At 34.5% G+C, this 26,022-nt stretch overlaps 1 protein-coding gene across 5 annotated transcripts in view; it reads left to right on the top strand.

Annotated features, from left to right (window-relative positions):
• Positions 1-26,022, top strand: part of LOC123674516 (putative fatty acyl-CoA reductase CG5065) — a 54,546-nt gene that overhangs the window by 20,138 nt on the left and 8,386 nt on the right. For 2 of the 5 annotated variants that reach the window (XM_045609403.1, XM_045609407.1), the window contains exons 2-4: positions 22,846-23,294; positions 24,799-25,053; positions 25,496-25,805. In XM_045609403.1, the coding sequence (XP_045465359.1) occupies positions 23,046-23,294; positions 24,799-25,053; positions 25,496-25,805 (814 nt within the window). In that variant the 5' untranslated portion in view covers positions 22,846-23,045. Of the gene's footprint in view, positions 1-9,856; positions 10,055-12,255; positions 12,377-15,902; positions 16,115-22,845; positions 23,295-24,798; positions 25,054-25,495; positions 25,806-26,022 lie in introns of those variants that run through there. The other 3 variants (XM_045609404.1, XM_045609406.1, XM_045609405.1) reach the window with 3 other exon arrangements.

The following is a 26,022-nucleotide window of genomic DNA, read 5'->3' as shown; positions in this document are numbered from 1 at the left end:
AATTCGTTGAAGGCCGGTTTTTTCGCGAATAAAGAAATTTATTCGCCTTGTAAGAATTTATTTATTTATTCGCTGAACCGACCTAATTTTAACATTTCTTGATTTCGCGTAATATTTTACTCTAAGGAATGTGGATGTGCTTAAAAAGTATTGATCCCGGATGTGGTGATAAATAGATGTGATAAACCTTGAGAGGGCTTTCAAACGATATATTAACTTTTGTGTTAGCTATTTTTCTTCAGACGCACTATCATGGCAAACTTGGAACTTGAAATGAGAAAAACACAAACGCGAAGTCAGGATTTTTTTGGGCGCTCGTTCATTCATGCGTCAATTACACCCTTGGAAACCACAAACCTCTATACAGGGTGTACACTTTTAAAACAGAGGAGATTATACGAGTGATTTGCAACAAAGAATGTCATATAACACATGGTCGAAATGTTGGTGGTTATTCTTCAATTTAAATTTTTTTTTTTTCACGGAATTTGTCACTTTTTTCCATAAAACCAATTATATCTTAATCATTTCTACGTCCTCAATTTAATCATATATTCCGAAAGAGCTTTGAAATTGTCTCAATATGAGAGGTCATGAGTGGGAAAAGAGTTTTACTGACGAGTATGGTGAAGTGGTGAATATAAATATTCTGAAGAGAGCGAAATAAGTTGTATCTTTCCAATCGTTTCATGAATGAAAAACTATAAATGACAATATATTTTCTTTGCGGTGAAAATTTCTCCCTTTTGCAGGCTTTCGAACGACATATCTAGTTTTGTGCTAGCTACTTTCCTTCTGCTGTAATATCATGGCTAACGTGATGACAATGAAAAAGACGAAAATACTCAAACTTTCCTTTGCCCTATTTCAGCGTTGCTTATGATTGGATATTGAAATAATTCTCATGGAAATACTTATTTCTATTGAACTCAATATTTCATAAATAAATGAATTAAATTCTAGTTATTTTTACTGAATAATATGATTAAACCAAATAAGTTCAACTGCCACCTGCTAAAGTCCTTATCGCCACCATTTTTTTATACGAATCCCATTAACTCATGAACCGTTGAGTTCTCACACAAGGCATGGCATATTGCCGAAATTGTCGACAAAAAAGCTATCTAATGATGCAATAATATACTGGGTGTGCCATTTGAAATAAGGAAGTAGTAGTATGTTTCCGGTATAATCGGAAGTTCTAGAGATCTGAAAATATGTTGGGGGAAAAGATCATTGTCTTGAACCCCAATATGCAAATTTTCAGCTCAAAATTAGGGTTAGTTTTCTATATACATCGAATAGGTCATCCCTGTATATTATGGAAAAAAGTGAAATATGTATATCGTGAAATGAAGAAATGCTAAATTGCGGAATAAATGTTACGATTTCTTCAATATGTAATAAATTCTTAATTGCAATCATTGTGTCTAGTTCTCGAACTAAAATGATCAATGCGGTATAGAATATTTTTTGTATCTAATTTTATGCAAATTATACTTATTTATGAGAGATCATAATCGCGAGACAAGATCGAAAAGGCGGACGTAATGATTTTTGATTAATTTTTTCGAATAATTAACCTTTGGAATGTTTCGAGGAATAGATTGTTCCAAATCCCCTACTTTTCAGAATGTATAAAAAATTCAATTAAAATAATCCGTTGCCATGAGACTGTACCTAAGAACAATTCACATGATGTTTGATACCATAACTGGTTGTTACATCGAATTGGTCCTTTCAAGGTGGAGAAACTTTCCATGAATTTGAAAGACTAAAATTATAACATAAATATTCTCAAACTTATTTTTATCAGAAGGTGAACATTTCGCTTATTTAGATACTTTAAGGTCGAAATTGTTCATTTTTACTTTCGATTTTCATTTTGTCCATGGATAGTTTTCAGAATTTGTTAATGAGAATTTATTATTATTCTCGAAAACGAAGCTTTACATGAAAGAGACTCAAAAGTTCAAAACGTAGAATAACTCCATCCTATCATTCGCCATCATCTTGGCTTTCCTAACATCTTTACCTCTTTTGCTCAATTATCTGTCCATCAGATCATCCCATATCTGGGATCTCAGTTTAGCCTCCACGCTTGTCTCCCATATCGGTTTTACTGGTCTGCCCTCATGGTTGTCAAATGTTTCCAATATCCTATTTGCCTCTTTCCCACAAATTTCTGGAATATTCAAATGGAACTTGACCAGTCATTTTTCCGAAAATTGCCACTTGACCATGATCTATCGGCAAGAAATGACGCAGTATATGAAATAATTTCGACATGTATTCCAAGTTGAAGCTCAAGAAAGTGGGATTTTTTCAATTATTTAAATTTCATTATAGAAAATTATGGATATAAAGGAGAAAAATGTAAATGAAATCACAACGTTCTTGTTTAAAAGGTTAACAAGAAAGGAGTAATTCAATATTTTCCATTTGTATGTAAATCCCTACATTCTTATCTACTCAAAATACAGATTTGTGAGAATTTAGGACCAGAATTACGAGATGATATTGTAGTTGGACAACCTCCCTTTCTAAAATATAAAAGTTAAAATAAAAATTTATTGAATCGACTAAGATATTTATTATAGCCTGAATCCGCACCTGATGGAAACAGGCTAATTTCGAAGAAATAACATTATATCAGGAATCTTCCAAAGGCTTCTACATAAAAAATTATCAATCATTTATATCTCTAAGAAACCTTGACGCTGATCACCATAACAAATTATATAGATACATAAGTAATATTCAAATATATTCATAAATGTATTTCGTACTGAAAAAAAAATTTGAAGAGTTGATTCGCTAATAAAAAAAAATTAGCTGGCATTGTTACCACATAGAATTTCAGTTCTTCCGGATATAGGGTACGCGTTGAACTCAAGGGCATAGATCTTTTTTTTCTAGGGGGGGGGGTTATTCGGAAAAAAAAATGTTTTGACGACATTGTTTACTTATATCTATAATGTGAGAAAAAGAGGTTCGATAACTAAGTTTGAACCAAATTACCAAATATGTTTTTTTATTACCAATTCGATTTTTCTTATCTTATACTGGGTGTTCCTGAATTAGAGTTACGAAGGAAATGAGAGATTCCTTGGATAATTTTAAAAATAAAATGGCTCATAAACATGAGTCCGCAAAAGCTATGTTTTCGAGATACAGGGTGTTTCTTGTAGTCGTACTTTTTTGTTATGCTTAACCAGTTTATGGAATCTTTATTAATCTTCGCTACAGAGTTGATAAATAAATACCAAAACTTCATAATGATTCTGATTTTCCTGAGAAATACTCAACAGAGCTGTTCGAATTTTGTTTTCGAAATCGATTGCAGATAGGTATGACAAAACTACAACAAACCAAAAAGTGTAGTACCGAACCAGAGTTTCTTTTTAAATTTTTCTAAACTACCAGTGGTTCACAAAAAATAATACTGAAGGAGAGAAGCGGGCACAGTTCCAGAAAAAATTCACTCTGTAGATTTGCATTTAAAATTAGAATATCACATAATGAAAACTTTAGAAACACAATAAGTTGTACAACACAGCCCAGATAATTTTTCGATGCGAATTACTCATTTCAGTTCTTCGATAACTACATATTGAAATTTTGTGAGGAGAAGATACAAAAAACCGAAACCAACGGGTGAGTGTAGGTAAACCGATGACGAATGCAAAAATAACAGATGGCTTATAAAAGGCGATGCCGAGAAAGCGGATATATAAGGAAAAATAAAAATCCTCATACAAAGACGAACTCGTAGTGCAATAAAAGTACTCATCTTGAAAGCGATAACTAATAAACCGTAATGCCCGCCACTCACGAGGCGTTTTTTCGAGCGTTTGGAAGCAGGCGTCCAAGAGATTCCAGTCGGGCAGTCAAGTTCATTCTCTGATATACAGTCATGCGGCCGTGTCCCGAGCTGCCCGACTGTAAAATGATTCGAACGTTCGAACATGGGTGCCTCGTGAGTGGCCGCCTTAAAGAGGTCCGATTGTTTACTGACGTGTCGATTCAAAAGAAAATGAAATGATTATAATTGGTTCATTTTATGGAGAAATTTTCGTTCTTCGTCTTTGCGAGATTTCTAAAATTTTATATTTTGGAAATCTTTGGGGTTAACTACCCCCAGTACTTCCCCCTCCATTTCCACGCCCTTGGTTGAATTTTAGCAAACGTGAAATTCCCGGTATTTTCATATCTCGCGTTCTGCTTATACGAATTTGATGAATTTCGTTCTATATGTTCGGATTAGATCGAAAGTGATTTCAAAAGTTTCTTGTTGAACATAGATACGCAAACATGAAATTTCTAGTAACGGGTGTTTTTTGGTTACATGAGAAGATGGTTGTTGTCTATGATTTTACAGTTGAGAATGTCAAACTGTGTTGAAACTATCTACTGTTCAGTAAGGTTCGCCTATTTATCAAGAATCGTTTAATACCAGAACAAGACTTCCAAATTGTTGAAACATAATCGGCAGAGTGAGCAAAAGCAATTCGTACAATTATTGATGGTTTTCACACTAATTTGAGTAATTTCACTCTTCTCGATTCAAAATCATCAACATTGCTGCTGTAGCGCGAAGTGTTGAAGAAGACGCCGAAATATCGATGCAGCGCCGTTCTTCATTTGTTGGCCTTTGTCCTTCGACTATGTGGAAAATTTTAAGCAAGGATCTTAGCTTACATGCCTATAAAATACAGCTCGTGGAAGAATTTAAGCCAAATAACCATCGTTTATGTCGCATTTTTGCTGATTCGGCTGATTTGAAACTGACTGGAGATGAACATTTTTACTGAAGAATTGTGTTTAGTGATGTAATTCATTTCTGGTTACAGACCACTTGAACATCAATTTATTATGAAATATATTGGTGATAACTTTATTTCCAGAAGTTGTCCTGTTAACTTGGCCCTCTCGTTCGTGCGACTTAATGCCTCTCGATTACTTTTTATGTGGCTATGTCACTAGTTTATGCCGGCAAACCAGCAACCCTTGAAGCATATTCAAGCTACCATTGTGACCATATTTCCAGATCCTTCGGAAAAAGTGTGAAAAAAGTTCGGACTGAGTCGAGAATGCGGAAAAGTGAAATTATCGATATTTTCATATCTCGCTTTCTGCTTGTCCGCTTCCTATGAAATTTGGTACAAATTTTTGGGGTTGAAGTTTTGGTTTCATAGGAATGTTAGTTCTTTGGAATAAAATAAACGCGTTACGAATGCAAAAATAACGTAGTGTTGAGGATTGTTTTTAGGATCGTGGGACGAGGAAGGTGGAAGCATAGGTCCAAGGTCCACCTTGACCACCATTAACAGAGTTTGTTTGTTGATTCTACTCCATTTCTAATAACTCAATGAAATCTACTCTCATTTTTAATACCTTCTATATCTGATCGCACGGTAGAGGCCAAATTCCAAAAAGCACGCAATGCGTTTCTTCACATGAACAAATTCAGGTGCTTTTTTAAACTTGATTTCTCTGTGATCTCTGTGATATATGACTTGAAGATGATATATTGAAATTTACAATAAACAATAATAAATTCTTCGAAGTAACATAAACATGATTGGCAAAAAATCACATAACACAGCTCGTTTAAAAAATTTATATGAATTGGGAAAAGAAAAATTGGAAAGTACCTACGTACGAACAGTATTGTAATAAGAAAATTAACAAAAATTCACCGAAAAAAAATTGAGAGATGAGTCAAAAATCATCTTTGAATTATGTAAAAACTGTCAGGACAGTAGATCTCCATCTTTGATCAATGATAAAAAAAAGGGGGAGAGCATTGACGTGAAATCAGGAGCTTTTGAGTACTCACCCGATCATGCGCCAATTGCACCCTATATATAACTATATATTGGTATAAATGTGGTATCCATGGGTGCAATCGGAGTATGAATCAAATAGTACTCAAAAGCACTTGACTTCACTTCGGGGCTCATCAGCATTTTTTATATTCTGCTTGAATTCCCTACGATTCTGATGAAGCAATGAAAAAGAAATTTGGTTAATTCAGTATTTCTTTCAGATCGTATCTTTGCTTTTGCCCTCTTTTCCATTTTCATGTGAATTTGGTATATCTACCCAATAAATTCTCAGAAGTTTACGTCATTGAATTTTACCCAGGTTTTCTCGTAACTTAGGTTAAAGAGTGGGGGTAACGGGTCATTCGGTATCCATTAGGGTTAGTTGAACAGACGTTTGGGGTATGAAATGCTCCGAACGAACTGAACCTCGCCCTCTATATATGTATATATGTTAAAGCAAGTGTATTAGAATTTCTGTGCAATAAAGTCCTTTATTATTATTATTATTATTATATAGCCATTGACCAAAGTCTACAGAATAGGCAGGTTGCCTCGTAAGTTTCAACCAATTCAGAAAATAATCATTTTACTGTAAGAAACAAAAATGTAATTCTCAAGGATGAAAATTTTTTTACCGTTTGATTTAGTGAAGAATAGGATACTTAGTATCAACAGGATAGGGCTCCTCCTCGCATCCGTCAATATCTTATTTCCTAGAAGGTGAATGGAACGTCGAGGACTTACCGCGTTCCTCAGACTTGATTTTTTTTGTGGGTTCATTTAAATTCGTCACTAATTTAGAAGAAATATGAAAAAGAATGCGCGTTGAAGTGGAGCAGATCACTCCTGAAGTCCTCTAGCGAAGTGAACCAAGTGTTTACACTCGTATCGGTCAGTGCCAAATAGTTAATGTATATTAACGGAGTATAATTTGAATATTTGCGCCAAATTTCGTTAGCTTTTTGGGTTGAATGAAGATTCCATTAATGTTTCATAATAAATCTCACAGTACGCGTGTTTTTCTTTTGAAAAAATTGTGTTCTACAGTACCAATTTTTTAAACCCATCAATTAGGTAAGTTGCATCGTCTAATAAATCAGCAGAAAAAATTGGGTTGGTCAAAAAAAAAAAAAATTGACGTCTGTAAAAATGAATGACGTCATAAGTAAGATTTTTATGCGGTAAGGTGGTTACTTAAAAACTAAAATTGACCTGTCCCAGCTGTTTTTCTTGAAAACATTCAATATCAGTGTTATGAATTTTGTTCCTCATTTTATCCACACACTGTATAATTAAATGGCCACATTTTTATGAGAACGACAGTGACAAACTTCCATTTTTCCGTTGAAGGAATGTATTTCGATGGTAACGACAGCACAATTTAATATGAACTTTACAGCAAACACTGCGGAATCAAGTGAAGTACCTGCATAAAATCCAAGGAAATTGGTCCCTTGAAAAGTCGCATCTTAAACTTGTTCAGGAGTTTAATTGGTACACCTGTATTTCTAGACATATCAATAATAACAAAATAATTTAAATGTATAACAGATACTTCAAAGGAATTTTAACTGTCAGATATCCAATGCGCCAGTACAAGAAAATAGAGCACGTTTCCCAACCCAGTATATTAAAGAGTTTCCAACTATTTTTACTAAAAAGAGCATAAATGGTTCTAAAAGGAAAAGAATTAGGTATTTGAAACAAAAAGAAGTATTTCATATTTTATATTTTTATTACCTTGAAAACGTATTTTTGTAGGCTTTTAGCACAGGCTAACCATTTTTTGCTCTACTTAAATGTTTCAAAGATTGTTTGACAATCAGAATTTCAATTTAAAGAAAAAAGATTTGTTTTTAATTAAATTCATTGACGCCTCATTTTTTTTCTCCTCGCCACTTTAGATTTTTCACTGAAAAAACTCTTTCAGTGAAAGCTGAATTAAATAAGAATTTTTTTTACATTTGGTAAGCTATCATATATATTTTTAAGATATATTGCCATTTGTTACTCTACTTTTCTCCTAGTTATCATCATTCATGAATTTCCTTTGGATCTCATTTTTTTGAATCATAGTGCCTCGAAACATATTAGGTGTAGTAAATAGAAATCCTTTATTCCCCAATACATGGCTTTAGTTATTATCTGTATCTCGCGTTGTATGAGTCCTATCGGGTTCTACTATAGATCGCGTTAGAAAGATGAGATTTCGTAATAAAAAAAGTTTTGTAGCAGTTTTGTGATCAATTGACTCAGTTGAGTTTGAGGGCGATTCAAAGATGGACCCTAACAAAGGGAAAATACATTATATTTTACAGTTTTTCTTCGATTAAGACGAAAAGGCAAGCCAGGCGGCTGAAAATATAAATAGTCCTAATACTGTAACACCCAATAACGCGCAAATTTGGTTTCGTCGATTCCGTAACTTCGATGTCACAGATGCACCACGCACTGGAAGGCCAATAGTCGAAAATGTCGATAAAATCATGGAAATTATCGAGTCCAACCTTCATGTAAGAACTGTTTCTATTGTCCAAGATTTCACCAAAACCGTTTGGAACCATTTGCATAAGGCTAGTCTCAAAAATAAGCTTGATGTAAGGGTACGAGTTAACGCAAAAGCTTTATGGTCCGAAATTCCAACTACGAATCGCATCTGAATCGCAAGAAAATCGACCCATTTTTGAAGCGGTTTGTGATTGGTGATGAAAAGTGGATCACTTACGACAACGTCAAGTAAAAACGGTCGTAATCCAAATGCGGTGAGCCGGCGGAAACGATGGCCAAGCTAGGATTAACGACCAAAAAGGTTTTGCTTGTGCAGGGAATTACTTACTACGAGCTGCTCCGTTACGGCACAACTGTCAACTCAGAACTGTACTGCCAACAATTGGACCGTCTGAAGGAAGCAATTGCCCAGAAGCGGTCAGCTTTGGCCAATAAGGGTGGAATTGTGTTCAATCAGAACGAAGCCAGGCCACACGCATCGATAGTGACTAGCCAGAAGCTCCGGGAGCTTGGTTGAAAGGTTGTTATGCAACTACCATATAGATCGGACCTGGCACCAAGTGGTTATCATCTGTTCCTGTTCATGGCGAATAATGTTGCTAGTGAAAAATCGCTTCAACGGAGATTTTTGAAAATCGACTGTCTCAATTTTTTTCCAATAGGGGCGAGGGCTTCTATGAGAGATAATAATGATATGACCTTCAAAATGGCAAGTTATCGAACTAAACGGCGCATATTTGACCTAAATCGGATCATTCTAACTATGGTAATTAAAGACTTGTTTTACATGCAAAAATAATGGATTTCTTTTTACTACACTTCATAAATCGTCCATTTCAATATTTAATAAGCTTGTAATTTGGCCTTTGTAATTACCATTTCAAAATGTTCAAAATTAACCTCATTTTCACAGACATGTTAGGAAGTATTGAAAGCCAGTTATCTTCGCTCGAACCATTTTGTCATATAATTCAAGCTCATATCAATAAAAGTGAAAAATTACTGATAACTGTAATGAATGTTTCGGATTATGACTTTTCAATTTTTGGTAATCTCATGTTTGATTCATAACCAAAGTAATAATCGGTTTTATTTGTTCTAATTCGTTTCTTAGATTATAAATCGTTTCCACTATCCGTCTTAACTTATTACCTATGTGTATGTAGATGTTTTAAATAGTAATGAGTGTTTTGTTTAATTTGTTTTACACAGTGAAGGTTGGAAATGAAGTATTCTCATTTATTTTATTTATATGCAAAAGTATAAAGTACAATCATCAAAAATGAAGTAGGATACGTTATTATAAAGCATGGTTGGCAACCCTATCCTCGAAATTAAGTCTTGAATCGTTGATCGACTCTGACCTCAACCCCTAGACGATATTACCGTGCGTTCCGCAACACAGACTCTCGGCTCCACCTGAGAGTCTGAATCATTTTTGTGACCTAGTTGCTTACCCCACTGACCCGGACTTTTCTTCTCGTCACGAAGAAATGCCGTTGGAGATGATTCCCTATCCACGAACCGCAGTCATATCAAGAGTCCGTAAGAGCCAAGAGGACGTTGTCACGCGATCTTTTTTTTTTTATTTCGCCGTGAAAACGAACGGTTTTTCTGGAGTAGAATCGATCATTAGTTTTCTAGAAATTGCGTGAGTAAAAGGCTAGTTTTGTGATGATGATATTGGATATTTATTATTGAACATATTTTGAGAGGTAAGTTCCGTTTATTGGTGTCTTATCGGAACTAGAAAGAACCATACCATTTGACTCGAAGTTTTCGTGTTTAAACACTTAGATCAAACCCACTTTCGTAGCGTATTTTTCCATTATTTTCAAAGACATTTTTCGGAATCTTTCGAAGAGAAAAGTTTATTATTTTCTCTAATATCTTGAACAAATTCGATTCTATGCGTCCGGCCGGCTGTCCCTCAACACGATAAGTCTCGAACAACCTTGAAATTTTCAAGGTAGGCTCGGATCTCGAATCCCGCAGCCGCAGTTCATTAATCAGCTTAACAGAAAAATTTAGTTTCCTGATCAACTATTGGAGTTGAAATTTGGCATTCATATGTAGAATGGCTGTGTGACGATGACGAATAGGGATGTAGAATAGCAAATTCAAACTTCATGCATAATTTCATGTTGATCAGAAAAATAGAACCAGAAAAAGTTCAAGAAAAATTCAGGAAAAAGGGTCAATAATTCTTTAAAAATTAATCTGACGAAGTTGAGATATTGCGTTTTTATGTAAAGTAATAATTTCAAGCATTATTCAGAAGTTCTGGGGAACTATAGTAAACTCCAGCAGAATATCAAATATAAAGAATTGACAACTGATTTGACCAGGTTGAAATTCTACGTGTAGATATGTAATTATATTGATTATGCCATTAGAACCATAACAATTCAAGTAAAATATTGGAAAATAAATGCTCAATAATTTCGTAAAAACAAATCGGATTATTAATCTATTATTATTCATGACGGATTTCAAGGGGATCACCATAAACTGCACAAACATATATGGTCGTTTTGATGACATATTTTTTTTACATTTTATCCCCCTTTTTTAAGCTTAAGCGAGATTATTAAATACATTTATTTAAATTATGATGATTTTTTTGGATTTTCATATTATCATTCGGGTTATTTCGCCAGCATTAAATCACAATTTTCGCCATCATAGGCTAGCCAGTTTTCGCGTTTCATTACAATTCTTGAAATGTCAAATTTAGTTATGGAAACATCGAATTTTAGCTTCTTTCTGTGTTTTCCGGAAGTCACAGACCACTCCACACAGCTAGGTTGCGGTTTTTCCTCATTTAAAGTTCTTCCTCGATAACTCTTAAAGTATTCATTTGAGGTATAGAGTTTGCTTAAGTAACCCCCACTATGTACGTAGAATCGACTGAAATAATGAAAAATATAGGTTCTAATTTGAAAATCTTGAGTTTGGATGAATTTGAGTGGTCCATGTTCATGATATTCTTATAAACCCCTATACATTTTTGGTACAAACCGCAAACAGTCTTATAATACTTGGTATTCATCGAATCGAAAAAGAAAAAATTTTTGGAAAAAAGGTTTTTCTGCCGAAAAATTAAAAAAAAAGTGAGTCCTCGTCGCAACCATTTCTTTTTGATAAGAATCCCATCAACTCAAGAACCGTTGAGCGTTTACCCAAGGTATGGCATATTTCCGAAATTGTCGTCAAAAAAGCTATCTAATGATGCAATAATATACTGGGTGTGCCATTTAAAATTGGGAAGTAGTAGTATGTTTCCGGTATAATCGGAAGTTATCTGATAAGAATTTGGAGAGAAAGATTATTGCCTCAAACCCCAATATGCAAATTTTCAGCTCAAAATTAAGATTAGTTCTCCATAAATGTCCAATAGGCCATCCCGGTGAATCACCCTGTATTAGCTTACCTACACAGAATTTCATTTCATGTTCCAACAAAAATCTTTCCACTAGATTTTTTGAGTTATCAAAGCATCTTGACCCAAAAACACAAATGAGGAAGTATAATCTCCACACAAATAGTCAATTAACTTTACCATTCAACTCGTTCTGTAATACGTGCTCGGTCCAAATAAACATAGGGGAGAAGGTCGACAGGTTTGTACTCACGAAATTCTTCGTATCCAGAATGATCCCAACTGAAAACGAATAATCATTTATTTTATTAGGTAATTGGTTAAAAATTTTTGACTTTACATTATTCACAAAAGTTCAATTTATGAAGAATATATCCTCAAAAATATAGTTTGAGCAACTGATTTCCATTCAAAACATCGATTTAAATAAAAGTTGAGTAATCTAGAAATTCTGAAATAAAGATCATTTCAAAATGGAATGTGTAAGACATTTAATTACACCCTGTAGATACATCGAAAAGATAACGACTTCCCACATGTCTTCACTGTAGATTAAAAGTCAAGGACGTGACAATTCGATGACAATTCAAAAAATGAACTTTTGTCAAGTAATGTGTATGCAAAAATGCATTTTTCAAAGTTCCCGAAAGAGCAGGTGAGTTATTCTGCTTGAAAAGTATCACGATACAAATATATGCACGAAACATAAAAAACACCTGAAATCGGTTTGAAAACTGGAATAAATGGGGGACCAGATAATAAGAGATGTATTTTGAAATCAATCGTTATTAACACCAAAGATATTCTGTTTGAATTTTCTCTGGGTCTGATTATGGTATTCACACGAAATTCTTCATATGGCTTGGAATTATTATTTCAAATATACACGCAAAATTTCAACTCGGTCAGATCTGTTGTCACTGACTTTTCGTGTGATATTCTGACTGAATTATCTATAGTTATCATTATCCTATTCACACAAAATTCTGCACGAAGCTTGAAATTTGAATTTGAAATTATTCATTAATGAGTCGAACCTTATCGTTGAAGTCCATTCCCTGCTCAAAATTATAGACATTCTGATTAGATGAAAGAGAAATCGGTTCAGAGAACGATTGTTCAAAAACCAAGAAGCCTACCAAAATGACACTAAAGCTAATGACTTCGATTCAAATTCCTCCCGTTTTCTTGTGTCTTTTGAGGATCTATGGTTTTTTTCGGCTTGTTGGGAAATTTCCCTTACACACAGCCACTATGTCACAAAAATACCAGGAATTGGTTTGTAGAACTCCAAAAATCTATTTATTTATTTAAAACTATATATACTGAGTAAGTCTTTGACTTGTACATATATTTCAACCGAAGATTCATGAGGACAAAAAAAAATTTTTCCTTCACCAGATTCGGCTCGGTTGAAAAGATACAGGCTGTTGAAAATCTATAAAAAAATGTAATTTTTATTTATATCTCCCAAATGGAATGGAATGGAAGGAAATGATTTTCGGAATATAGTGCATATTTTTCTATATTTGACTAGCTCTTTTTTCCTTGATTTCAAATGTATAACATATGTTTGGCCTATCTTTCTTATTCTGAGTACCACAGAGTTTCAAATTTTAAGAATCACCTCGCAAGCCAAGTAATCTGTTTTCAATTGGCTGCGATAATTCAGAATGCCCTTATTTGAGTTATCTCAACGATATATAACATACGTTTGTCATTAAATAAAACTAATCATCGAATATGCACTACACAGAAGAGGAAAAATTTGAAATATTTTTCGCTTTATGAGGAGAACAATAAAAATAAGAAAGCTACAAGGAGAGAATATATGGAGTTGCATCCAAATGATTCAATTCCAATTTATAGTGAAGAACGTATGTCATATAGTTGCCAACGAGATAACTCAAAAAAGGGCATTTTGAGTTATCGCAGCCTTCCACTTGAAAACTGATTGCCAGGTGGTTCGTGAAATTTGAAACTCTGTGGTACTCACAATAAGAGAGATAGGCTAAACATATGTTATATATTCGAAATCAGGGGAAAAAGAGCTAGTCAAATATAGAAAAATATACAGGGTGTTCCATTTGAAAAAATCAAGTTGCTATCAATATGTTGCCCACTCTATATATATTTCGTTTTGTGAAATCATTTTAAAAAACACAAGTCGATATCGTGAAACTTTTGTAGGCAACATTTTTTTGTACCTCTTTTATTAACAAAATTAAAGGGGGGGGGGGGGGGGGGGACAAATTATAGTGAAAAACCCGGTACAAGTCAAAGACTCACCTTGTAGAATAGAAGAGGATCTATGAATATCATGTGAATTGGATAATTCTTTGTTGTTGTGTACATTACTGTCACGAGAAGATTTATATAACAGATTATTCTCGAAAAATTGAACGGAAAAGTAAAAAAAGGCTTTCTTTTTTCCTCCGACCGAGCGAACAATCATAAAGTATAATTTGACACTTCGAAGTATGTATTTTGGGTTGCCTGACAGAAAAAGCGCAGCCCAGGCGGGCAGCTAGTATATTTTTATTTCCTTCAAAGTTGTGCCTTTGGAGTCTACAGAACTGTTAAATAATTGCAATTGCTGCATGAATGGACAAGCGCTCCACAACTCCAAACTTCACGTCAGTGCTTTCCCAGTTTTTTTTTTCTGTAATCTGCTTGAATTATTATTGACCTGTTAACGTTATCAACACGAAAAATGGAATTGTGATTCTAATAGACGCTAAATCTCAACTTTGTAGGAGCTGTTAACAATGTTTTTTTCGTATTCTGCTTGAAAAGCTTGAATGAAATATTCATTCTTCATAAACGCCCAAAATTACATTCCGATCAGATCAGGGAAGTAATGAATATTTCTCTTCCAATATTGTACTTGAACTTGCAAACTTCGCCCGGAGCTTCAAATTGTTATTTGAGGTCTGCATACGAAATCTCATTTCCGTCGGTTTTGTGGTCAAGGAAATATCCGGTATTGTTTTTCGATATTCTTCTCGAATTTTCTTTGGTTCTAGTGACGCCATCAACATGAAAAACTTTACGAAGCTTGAAATTGTCATTTCACAATCAAATGCAATATTTAATTTTGATCAAAAAGAAAATTACGAAACCTCTAGTCGGATTTTGCTCATTAACGAACTCAACCTTTCGAAATTCGAGCCTGCCCTGATAATTTAATTTCTAGGTTTTTTCATTCGAGGCTTATCGTGTTTACGGAGGACCGGACTAACAGAATCGAGTTTGAGGACGGATTCATCATCAATGAGTTGAACATTATCGTTTGAGACCATTCCCGGCTCAAAATTCGAAAATTTCAACAAATGGGACGAAATGATAGCACTCAAAAACTTGACCGAGTTATCTCAGTAACATTTTGTTTGATTATTTCGATCTTTACTTGACGGAATTTGTTTTACTTACTAGTGATATCGGTTGAGTGTTCAGTCAGAAAAGATATCTAATCTCCTGAGATGGTTCGTTATTGTGGAGAAAAATCAATTAAGAGGGATCTATACCGTTTAAGCGATCATCTCAAAATAAGAATGGATTTCACTTTTATTCATTTCAAAGAGTACGTCATTGTGGAAAGTCCTTATTTATTGATTTTTCGAAATGGAAAACAAAGGATTAGATGAATTTTTATTGAAGAATAAATATATGCATGATATAATTTTCCGAAAAACATTAAGTTTTTTATGAATTTCCACATAAAATATTATACAAAAAGTCTTGCCAAAGGCTGGAAAAACGATTTTTCTAAAATCAAAAATGAAGACGCAAAAACGTATTCTGAATTCTTGCATGTGGTAGAAAAAGGACAGTAAATCAGAGGAACGTTTAAATTTTCTGAAATGTGGTGAAATATCAAAATCGCTGAGTAGGGAGGAGTTGCTGAACTTTGGCAGATCATGCGAAAATCACGTGGTATAAACCCCTCTTAATTATTTTATTTACGGTTTGGCAGGTGCTTTAATCAGATGGAGATCTCGTTTTTTTTACCGCTTACATTCTCATACCAATCAACGCAGAAGACTTCTTAATACGTAGTTAGGAAACAGCCCGTTCAAACTGGTTTACCTATTTCTGCATAAAAAATTTTTCCTAGCTCAAGAGGGGGAGATCGCGAATGTCATCATCATTGCCGCTTGAACAACCATATCTCAGTTTACGATCCTGCTTTGCGTCGCCTAATAAAATTTAACATAATTTGGTTCCGAAATAGAATGGAACAAATTAGACCGGTAATGAAGCACTCCATTTGACTGAGTCAGAGTTTATCATGTTCAGGATGCTGAGAAGATAGCGTCCGCTTTCGTTTTTTTTTACCCACCTGTTGTGTATTACTGTGTGCTTTGTATTTTCGTTTTTCTTGGTTTTTGGGGTGAGTTTTTCATATACTAAATCTTTTTCTCAGTGTAAGAATTGTACCTTTTATCATCATTTTCATCAATATTTGATTACCGAAAATTCACCTCAATTTTTTTTGAGCGTCCGTTTCCTAAAAGAATAGCTCTTTTATTTCGTAACAATGTCTAAAGTCTGACTACCTAATGACGAATTCGTCTTCACATTTAATTATTATCGTCCGTCCAGCCTTAAAAATAAAAGGAAATTTCAGGGTAGGTTTGGATCTCGAATGCTTTGGTTAAGGTCGTTAATGAGCAAAATACAAGTGGAGTTCCGTAAATATGGTATTTTAAAATTTTGTTTTGCTTTTATAATAATATACAAAACTTCGGATTCAATGTAAAGAAAATTTAGCATTCAGATATGTTTTCTAATATGCCATTGAGGATGAAAAACGATATCAGCCAAATGGCCGCCACGGTTAAGGTTGGAGCACCATATCCTTTCCATGAAAATTTCCATGATCAATTTGCATATTTGCAGCTGTATTTTCCATTTTCTTGAGGGTATCAAGGTGCACATCTGCATCTATTTTTTATATGTTTTTAGAAGAACATCCCACGCTCTATTTTTTATTACGATCTTAGAATACATCGGACTTCACTTTCAATAACTCGGTCAGATCTCTTAAACATTCGAAGAAATCCACTCAAACTGGAATATGTGGATTATTACGTATATTTTCGATGTATTCAATACTTAACTTGGATGCGTCCCTTGAATTCAAAGAATTAATGATATCTTCCCCCTCCCGCGTTGGGGACACAGACTTGGTTGCCAAGATTGGGCTCCGTCCATGGAATATCTAACCACTTTGATCGCGCAGCTACCTAGTTGCCAACTTGGAATACCAACCACCAACCAGCTCACAGACGAGCAACTTGGCCGTCAACACGACAAGTTGGCAACTTGGTTGGCGAGTAAGTTGCTCGTCTGTGGGTCGGTTAACGCACTGCATCCAAACTACCTTTGACATTGCCTTCTTGAAATCCTTGAAACATTCCACACTTCCAAAATATCGCAACATATTCGTTCTAGAATATCGTTGAATGGTTGGAGGAAGGAGATCTGATTGTAGTAGACAAAACACTGCAAGTATCGGAATCGTAAAAGTACTCATCTAATTAGATCTCACAGGCGTCTATCCCATATTTGCCCTGTATATAATAGAAAAACAATTTCGAGCTCCTGCAAAATTTCAATCATGGTTCGCTCGATGGAGAATCGAAGTGAATTCGCAGAAGAGCGAGGCTGTTCTTTGCAGTCGAAAGAAGAAAGATCCCCAAGGACACGTCGTAATGTTCGGTAGAAGGATCGAATGAAAAAGCGAGGCCAAGTATCTGGGAGTGATACTTGACAAGAAGATCACTTGAAAACAACACGTCACATCAGCGGTGACTGGAAAAGGCACAACGGCAGCGTTGCAACCGCTACTTTGCAAAATCAGCAAAATGACTCTTTCCAATAAGCTTCTTCACTTATAGTGCACCATTCGTCCGGTCATGACTTATGTATGCCCGACTTGGGGATACGCCCCAAAGACCCATCTGGAGAAACTTCAAGTCGTGCAGAATACAATCCTGAGACGAGCCGTAAATGCACCATGGTTTGTCAGCAACGTAAGGATACATGAAGACTTGCAAATACCATTCCTTTACGATCATCTTATAGACCCTGAGTGTGGAGACCTTCAAAAAAGTGAAAAATCACGCCAACGACCTTATAAGGAAGGCTTGCTATTTTAACGAAAAAGCCCCGAAGAAACCACTTCCCTCGGAAAACAGTAATTCTACCAGAGGTTATTAACAATGAGTTGGAGCGGTAAAAGGCCAATGGCCTGACTGCAAAAGAGAAGTCCAAAGTGCAATATGATTCAGTATACTATGGTATACCCAGAGTAAATGGATATAGTATGGGTCTATACATAAATGGCAACTACAGGCATAACAATAGTCATTTCAAGATTTCCTTACATAATTCAAATAATGAAGAAATTACAATTAAACTCTACATCAAAAGCAATCCAATATCTAAATCAACAATTATAAATTAAATTTTTCAATTCCTTACATAATTCAAATACTTAATGAAGAAATCCCATAAACTCTAAACTGTAACATTTCAAAACCGGGTAGGCATCTGAAAAGAAATTGGCAAGGAAGAGTTCATTTTAAAGAGGAAATATGGCAATCTTGAAAATACATCTCTTATACGTTTTATTATTCATGATAACTTCAACAACTCTTACTCGATCATCCTTACCAGGTAGGCATACTATACATCATGATGGTAACTATATAATTAGATCTCTAATTGGATGTGTATAGACTGGTCTATACAGTTGGAAATACTTCATTCCTCCATTGTGATTTGATTCTCCCAGTCGGATGTTACGTTCTTTGATCCCATGGTGAGCTTAAGTAGTGGACAGAGACCTAGACCATGAAAATTTGCCCCGCCGCTTGCGTACGTGAGCAATTCCAAACGCCGCCATTCAATGTCAAAGACTCTATCACATTCCTATTCTGTCTTCAATGTTAGTTTTTCCAACAGAAATGATACGATTTAAAATGGTTATAATGGCAACAATGTGTATTTTTTTTATATTTCTCATTTAATTTGTGATCAGTATGCTATGTCATACAATCATGGAAAGATGCAGGCTTCAAAAACGTTTGAAATTGTTGAATTGTTTAATCAAAGTAAGAGCTCACTTGTGAGTACTGAGAGAAAGAAGAAGAACTTTTGAAAAAAATTTATCAATTTTGAAAATTTTTGCCACCCCTCTAGAACCGCGATAATCGTCTGCCCTTTTTTAGTAGCTTTGAGAGTGTATTTTGACATATCCAAACGGCAGCTTTCCTAAAATACTTTTTTAGTTTATACAATTTTAACACCTGTCGCTCCTGAGGCCACCGCAACCGCGCTTAGTAACAGACTCGCTGAGAAAATTTTAGGCTCTCCTAAAATATGTGTGGTCTGCCATCCACTGGCGGTTAGACTAATTCATTTCATGGCAAAAACGAAAGATAAGAATGTTCTTCACGAAGAATGAGATCCTACCAAGAAAAATGTATATTCCTAATTCAAAAAATCTAGTTGACCTTGAAAGGAACTTGAAATCAAACTCAAAGTTTATATTCAATGTCTGCATTCAATATCCTCTTGAAGACTAAGAGTTTTATTTGAGGAAATTTTGGATTCAGGCTATTCTCGAGAAGTTATTTCAGTGGAGCTTTTGAAATGTTTCACCCAGTATAGTATTTGGACAAGAACGGAATCAATATTCAAAATATTATTTCTTGACTTTATTGGTAGTGTTCTCTATTCGGTAACGGTAATATGGACATAGATACCTTAAGTTTTATGTTTGCGTGCTAAAGATTTATCAGAAACCAATTTCATCAATTATTTCATCACATAAAAAATTATTGGTTATTGGTTTCATTTATTTTTTTCGCCATACTATAAGTTCAAATACGACACAAACCATAATGAATCTGACTTTGTAGTGTAGAAAAAAAGGGAAAACATTATGATATTCCCTCAGAGCTTCAGATAGACACGTTCAACCGATAGTAGATTCAGGCATTCAGAAAAAAATTCATGATTGAATATAGAACAAATTTTACAGTATATGGCCCATTTTTCCCGAGATTTTTCCCTTCTTTGGCTGGACAGTACATATTTGTGCAGGCATTAAATTACCTGTACCTACCTACGTATGTGCCTCTATAGGAAAATAAATATGTTTCAGCGTTTTCCTGTATTATAAAATTCATCCTATTCTTCAACAAAATTGTTCAAATTTTAATACATTCAATAAAATAGTGAAATTCTAATTTTCCGCAGACACATGAATAACCATCATATTAATAACTGAACTGGATTTTCTACACATTTGCTTATCTACCCTATTGATTACATTTTTTGGGAAATATTCATTTTATTCAAGAATCTAGTTGCAGTTTCTCCATGATAAAAAATTCATCAAATCCATGTGGAATTCATTTATAATTCACATCTCTGGGTCTCAGACATTTTACTTTATTGTTATTGTAGTTGAAGTTCGCTAATAATTATTTAAATTGAATTTCATTTGAGGTCGCATACATTTCCAGAGTTAATAAATGATAAATTACACAGGCCAACCAAATGAAAAAAAAATTGGTGCCGGTTGAATGTTTTTAATGTGAAGATTTCAAAAACATCATCAGATTTTTTTGTACATTTTAGTTTTTGAGATACAGATTAATGGATGTTAGTTCTGATCATAGAAAAATAAACATATATAGAGGGAATATACGAAATTTTTACGTGTCCCCAACTTGGTTAGATAACATTGTCGGATTGTGATATATTTTCAAATCCACAATTTAACTATATCATTATGAATATTATTATATTGAATGAAATATACTTATTTGACTGATTCCCGATTAAATATGCAAATTTTAATATTTGGAATTCGATATTTTCACTAATTGTCCATTTTATAGTAAACAGAATATTTATTATCTGTATCTTGTATCTACCTGCTGAAATCCAAGCTTTGGCACCTATTGAGCTCTTAGTGTCATCGGTTATTTCACGTCGTTTGGCGAAGTTGAAGTTTATTTTCTGAATTTCTGATATATTTAGGTATTTATCTCAATATATTTTGAGTTATTATGAAACTTTGATTCACTATGGGACATAAGAAGTGTTTCCACCTTCTTCGAAAACAACTAAACCATCTCATGGCAGACCTAAACCTCTCAGAGGAGTCTGGTGATATACTTGACTTGAATCCAAGTTGAAAGAAAATATTCTCCTTTACTCAGGTAATATTACTACCTGCATCGTTAAAGGGATAAGGATCTGCTGCTTTTTTCGCTAAGAAAAGCTATCTGGTATTTTGTAACAATAATATCAAAGGACTCTTAGCAAAAATGAGTTTGGCAGAATACATTCCCGACTATAATTTTTTTATCAACAGTTCAAAAAGTAGTTTAAAATGTCTTCTTCTACTTTACTGTAACAAATATTGTTCAATTCCTATTGGTCATTTTACTGAAAAAATTTTGAAAAAAAAAGCATCAATGGGCAATTCGTGTTGATTTAAAGATGGTAAACATTGTCTTTGGACAGCAAAGTGGATATACAAAATATACTTGTTTTTAAGATGCATTTGGGTCAGCAGAGTTAAAAATGAACACTGGATAAACAGAAATTAGCCTTCAAAAGATGTTATAAAGTTTTATGAGTCTACTTGATGAAGGATATTCGATATTAATATAAAAAACTGACAACTTTGTGCCTATTCTTTCACAATAATATATATTTATGATATATTAGGATTATTTTTGTTTTGAAATATAATTCAAATTCTAAAAATGACAAAATTAATAACCAACTAAAAGAAAATTCGAAATAACCAAAACTGTACAAATTGAGTAAACGGTTAACAAATTGAATAACTAAATTAACATAAAGAAAATTTATTAACCGTTTACTCAGTTCGTACAGTTTTGTCAATTTTTTTATATTTATTTCAAAAGATGTCATGATTAAGGAACAACAAAACGTAATTAATGAAGCTTTGGTTACGACAGAAAAGATGTTACCTCCGCCTCTGCATATTAAATCGGGACTGATGAAATTGTTTCGGATACTTGTCAGGTAAATTTCCTGAGAATAAAACGTAAAAGACGTCAGGTTTTCAGTGCCTATTGTAACATACGGAATGGAAACATGATGTTAAAAGATTTACGAAAACCACCATGAATCTAACGCTTGGTGTTCATTTGTTCAAGTAGTACAAAATGTTCATGGAAATCATAAAGCATAATGGAAACTATGCTTTCTAATTTTACAATTCTCGATTTGAACATGAGGGTAACAGTTCACTACCTCCACAGCTACCTATATCGTTTTCCAGAAAACTTTTTAGTGAAGAACCGTGGGAAAGATTCCACAAGGAAATTAAATCTATGGAAGATATCAAGGACGATGGATATCCACAAAAATGACAGACTATTGTTGGAGCATTATGCGGAACTACCATACTAAACTTTTTCGGCACTTAAAATATCCTACATTCCTACTACTACCTATATCAAAAAAAAATAGACCATTGGGAATGAGTATATGAGAAACAAATTTTATTGACACAAATATATTGTATCACCTTCCAAAATATCTAATAAATTTACGCCTAAGTATAATCCATTTTCAGACTGGTTCAAAAAGTTAATTTGAGTTTTTTAAAAAATGGAGGTTGGTCCCATTTAAAGAATATGCGTTGGTTGTTCGATGACTCACAAACTCGATTCAGCTACAAATAAAATTTGAGGTACATCATCATACACAATTTATTTGAAATGCAAAATTCAATTGTAATATTTTCGCCATTTTAAAAGTCCATATTTACTCAAATGAACTGAAGGTAAATAAACTGAATGAAAAAATACGCTTTAAGTCCGAATGAATATGCAGTTGTGCTAATGATACTCATAAAAAGAACTGCGAATACTCGCTTCATTGTATGTATAATTTTCATATATCATCTGAACGGACGCGCCTATTCATAATAGGAATAAAGTCAAAAATTCGCATCGATCTAGATCCAACAAGGTTAGCCGGGTTCAAGAAATATGCTTAAATTAAAAAATTCAAATATATGTAGAACCAGGTGTTCAGATTACAATAGTTTTCCATTTCCAGATAAGGTCGACTCTACACAACCAGAAGATGAAGTCGAAAATCTAATCCGGCCCAAGACTCCAAACTTCCAAGAACTCTCCTCCGAAGAACATACAAGCGCAACAGTAGAACACAGTCGGTTTTCGTAAATTGTGATAAATGTCCAATCTTCCGATCAGATCTCGATAGGGAATAGGTAAAAGGTTTCAACTACCCCATTAATGCCTTCGCTGGACCTCTGCATCAACACACCAATGGCTTCAATGCAACCAGCCCTCTCGTCCATGAGGATAGCGGACTTCTTCGACGGCAAGACCGTCTTCATCACCGGGGGAACAGGCTTCATGGGCAAGGTGCTGTTGGAGAAGCTGCTCAGGAGCTGTCACGGAGTATCGAAGATCTATCTACTCATCAGGCCGAAGAAGGGCCAGAACGCGCACGAAAGGCTGGCACAGCTCTTGTGTTCTCCGGTGAGTAATGTTTTATTACGTTTGGACATCTTTTTTCATCACTTACAATCAACGAAATTATTTTTTTAAAAGCTAAATTATGTAGACATCACCCTCAACTTTGGACCTCTTATGGGTAATGTTTTTTGATCTTGATTATTTATTTCAATCACTATATTTTTACAAATAAAGACCATTCATATATTTGGTGGTTCCGAAATAAAATAAAAATTCAAATGAAAGAAATTAAATAAAACACACTTTCATTTAGAATATCAATCAAATTTTCATTTCAATATAATGCTTGAACCTTGTCAATATATGTGCAATACAACATCATTCAGATGATTATCCCTTAGAGGACTCAATTCTTGTGAAGTAATTTTCGATGGTTCACTGGAACATTTCGGGTAATATCTCACCAATAACTTGACGGATGTTGGTTTTCAGATCTTTAATAGTCTGAGGTTTATCGGCATAAACACAAAAAAAAAATCCAAAGGCGATAAATCACAAAATCTCGGTGCCCGATTCACATCGCCAAAACGAGAAGTTAGGTGTCCTGAGAATATTTCTTTTCTAAAGCCAAACCAGATCGTGGTGTGTGGCTTGTTGCAACATCTGCATGTCTGTAATCATTTGACTAAATCGATGAGAATTGAGTTTGAATGATATCTTCTTCATTTTCAATGAAGTACAGACCAATTGCACTATAATATAATTTTTATTCGAAATCGACTCCCCTTTCAAGATACACCCTTTAAAAGTCGTTGGAGAATTGACGGTTTCTAATTTTTTACGGGTTCTAAAAAACCTTGAGTCATAAAACTCGACATAACATGAAGCACTAAGTAGATGTTGCTCACACAATTTTTATCACAATCATTTCTTTTATTATTATCACAAACCCAAGTACACATCCAAAATATCCAGCCATTTTTCCGATACTATAACTTTATTATTGGTGATTGAAAATAACAACAAAATCATCGTATATGTATTTCATTCTATGGAACATGTATTCGATGAAATGGAGTGGAATCTAGTTAGCACTGCTTGTAAGTTTTTATTTATTCTGGAAAAATATGGGCTGTATTGAAATTTTGCAACAGATTTTTCCCCAGAATAGAATGGGAAACCATAAAAAAATATTTTTCGAAAATCTTTCCCACGAAGGATTTATTGATGAAAAATCAAAAGAGGTTGCTATTTTCAACTCCTAATAATAAATTTAGAGATCGAAAAAAAAAGTGTGAATAATATCTACTTTGCGCTTAATATTATGTAGAGTTTTATGACTCACTGTTTTCTAGTGCCCGTAGAAAAAAATAAAACCATCCATTCGTCGAGATTTTCAAAGGCCTGTATCTTGAAAGGGGGTTCGATTTCGAAAAAAATTTATACGAACAAATCGTTGCGTTCACGTAGTAAGCTAAACATATATAAACTTTCTTTTGAGGCACTTTGTATAAGGGAAGTCTAGGGTAAGGCTTTCAGACATATTAAAATGTGCCATTGTTTTCAGCTTTTCTCCGAAATTCGCAAAGAGAGACCACAAGATCTCCAAAAAGTGTTACCCATCGAGGGTGACATAACTCAACCAGAGCTTGCCATCAGCGCAAATGACAGAAACATGCTAGCTAGGGTAGTGAACATAGTTTTCCATAGCGCGGCGACAGTCAAGTTCGATGAAAAGCTCAAATTATCCGTTACCATCAATGTCCTTGGCACGCAGAGATTGGTAGAGCTCTGCAAGAAGATGGACAATCTAGAAGCTTTGGTAAGTGGCACTCTTTCACTCCCATTTGACAGCCAAATCAAAACCGGAGCCAAACCAATCAATATTTCCAACTAATCAGAAGCTTTATGTTCTTATGTACTACTGTGTACTCTCCCATGTTTCTTTGTGACCTATCCCAAGCTTAGAGCTTGTAAGGTTTGTTAGGAGAACATATTGTATTCTGTGCAGGCTTTTCTGGGACTCCATCGCCTCAGATGACAGTAATATTTTCCATTGCTTTCACTGCGTCTGAGATTTGAACTGAGCTATTGAATGATCTGCTTTTCAATGTTATCAAGCCTGTAGTTCCGATCGATGCTCATCTAGACAAGTATTATTATCAATAGTATACTCTGCAGTTGAAACATCTCTGAACTTATCAAAATTGTTTTGATACTCCAACAAGATGACATTTGGTGATAAACTCCTCAAAATCTTTCAGATCCACGTCTCTACAGCCTACTGCAACTGTAACAGGACGGAGGTCAAAGAGGAAATTTACACACCACCTTTAAGTCCAGACCAGGTGACCGCTTTGGTCGATTGCTTGGACGAGGACCTCGTTGATTCTCTGACCGACAAACTTATAGGAGACCGTCCAAACACCTACACCTTCACGAAAGCATTGGCCGAGAGCTGGCTGAAAGAAAACAAAGGGGACCTACCCTTGGTTATAGTAAGACCGAGCATAGTACTAAGTAGTATCGAAGGACCGTTGGTGGGATGGCTAGATAATTGGAACGGACCTACTGGTAAGGAATTATTGAAAACATACTTGTCCAAAATAGCCCTGTTCCGATCTTTGAATATTCATATAAATCAGCATTTCCTTGAAGATTGTGACATATCGTCCTTGAAAACATTTTCTTTCTGAAGATTTCTAGGAGTTTCCTAGAAAGTCATGAAATCGTTATGCATTATAATTGTTTTTATCTGAAGTTTAGATTCTAAATAATATAGAGCAAGTGT

This window comes from Harmonia axyridis, chromosome 3 (assembly GCF_914767665.1).
Source record: "Harmonia axyridis chromosome 3, icHarAxyr1.1, whole genome shotgun sequence".
NCBI lineage: Eukaryota > Metazoa > Arthropoda > Insecta > Coleoptera > Coccinellidae > Harmonia > Harmonia axyridis.
Note: the sequence above shows the minus strand (reverse complement) of the source record. Positions and strands in the feature narration are given on the sequence as shown.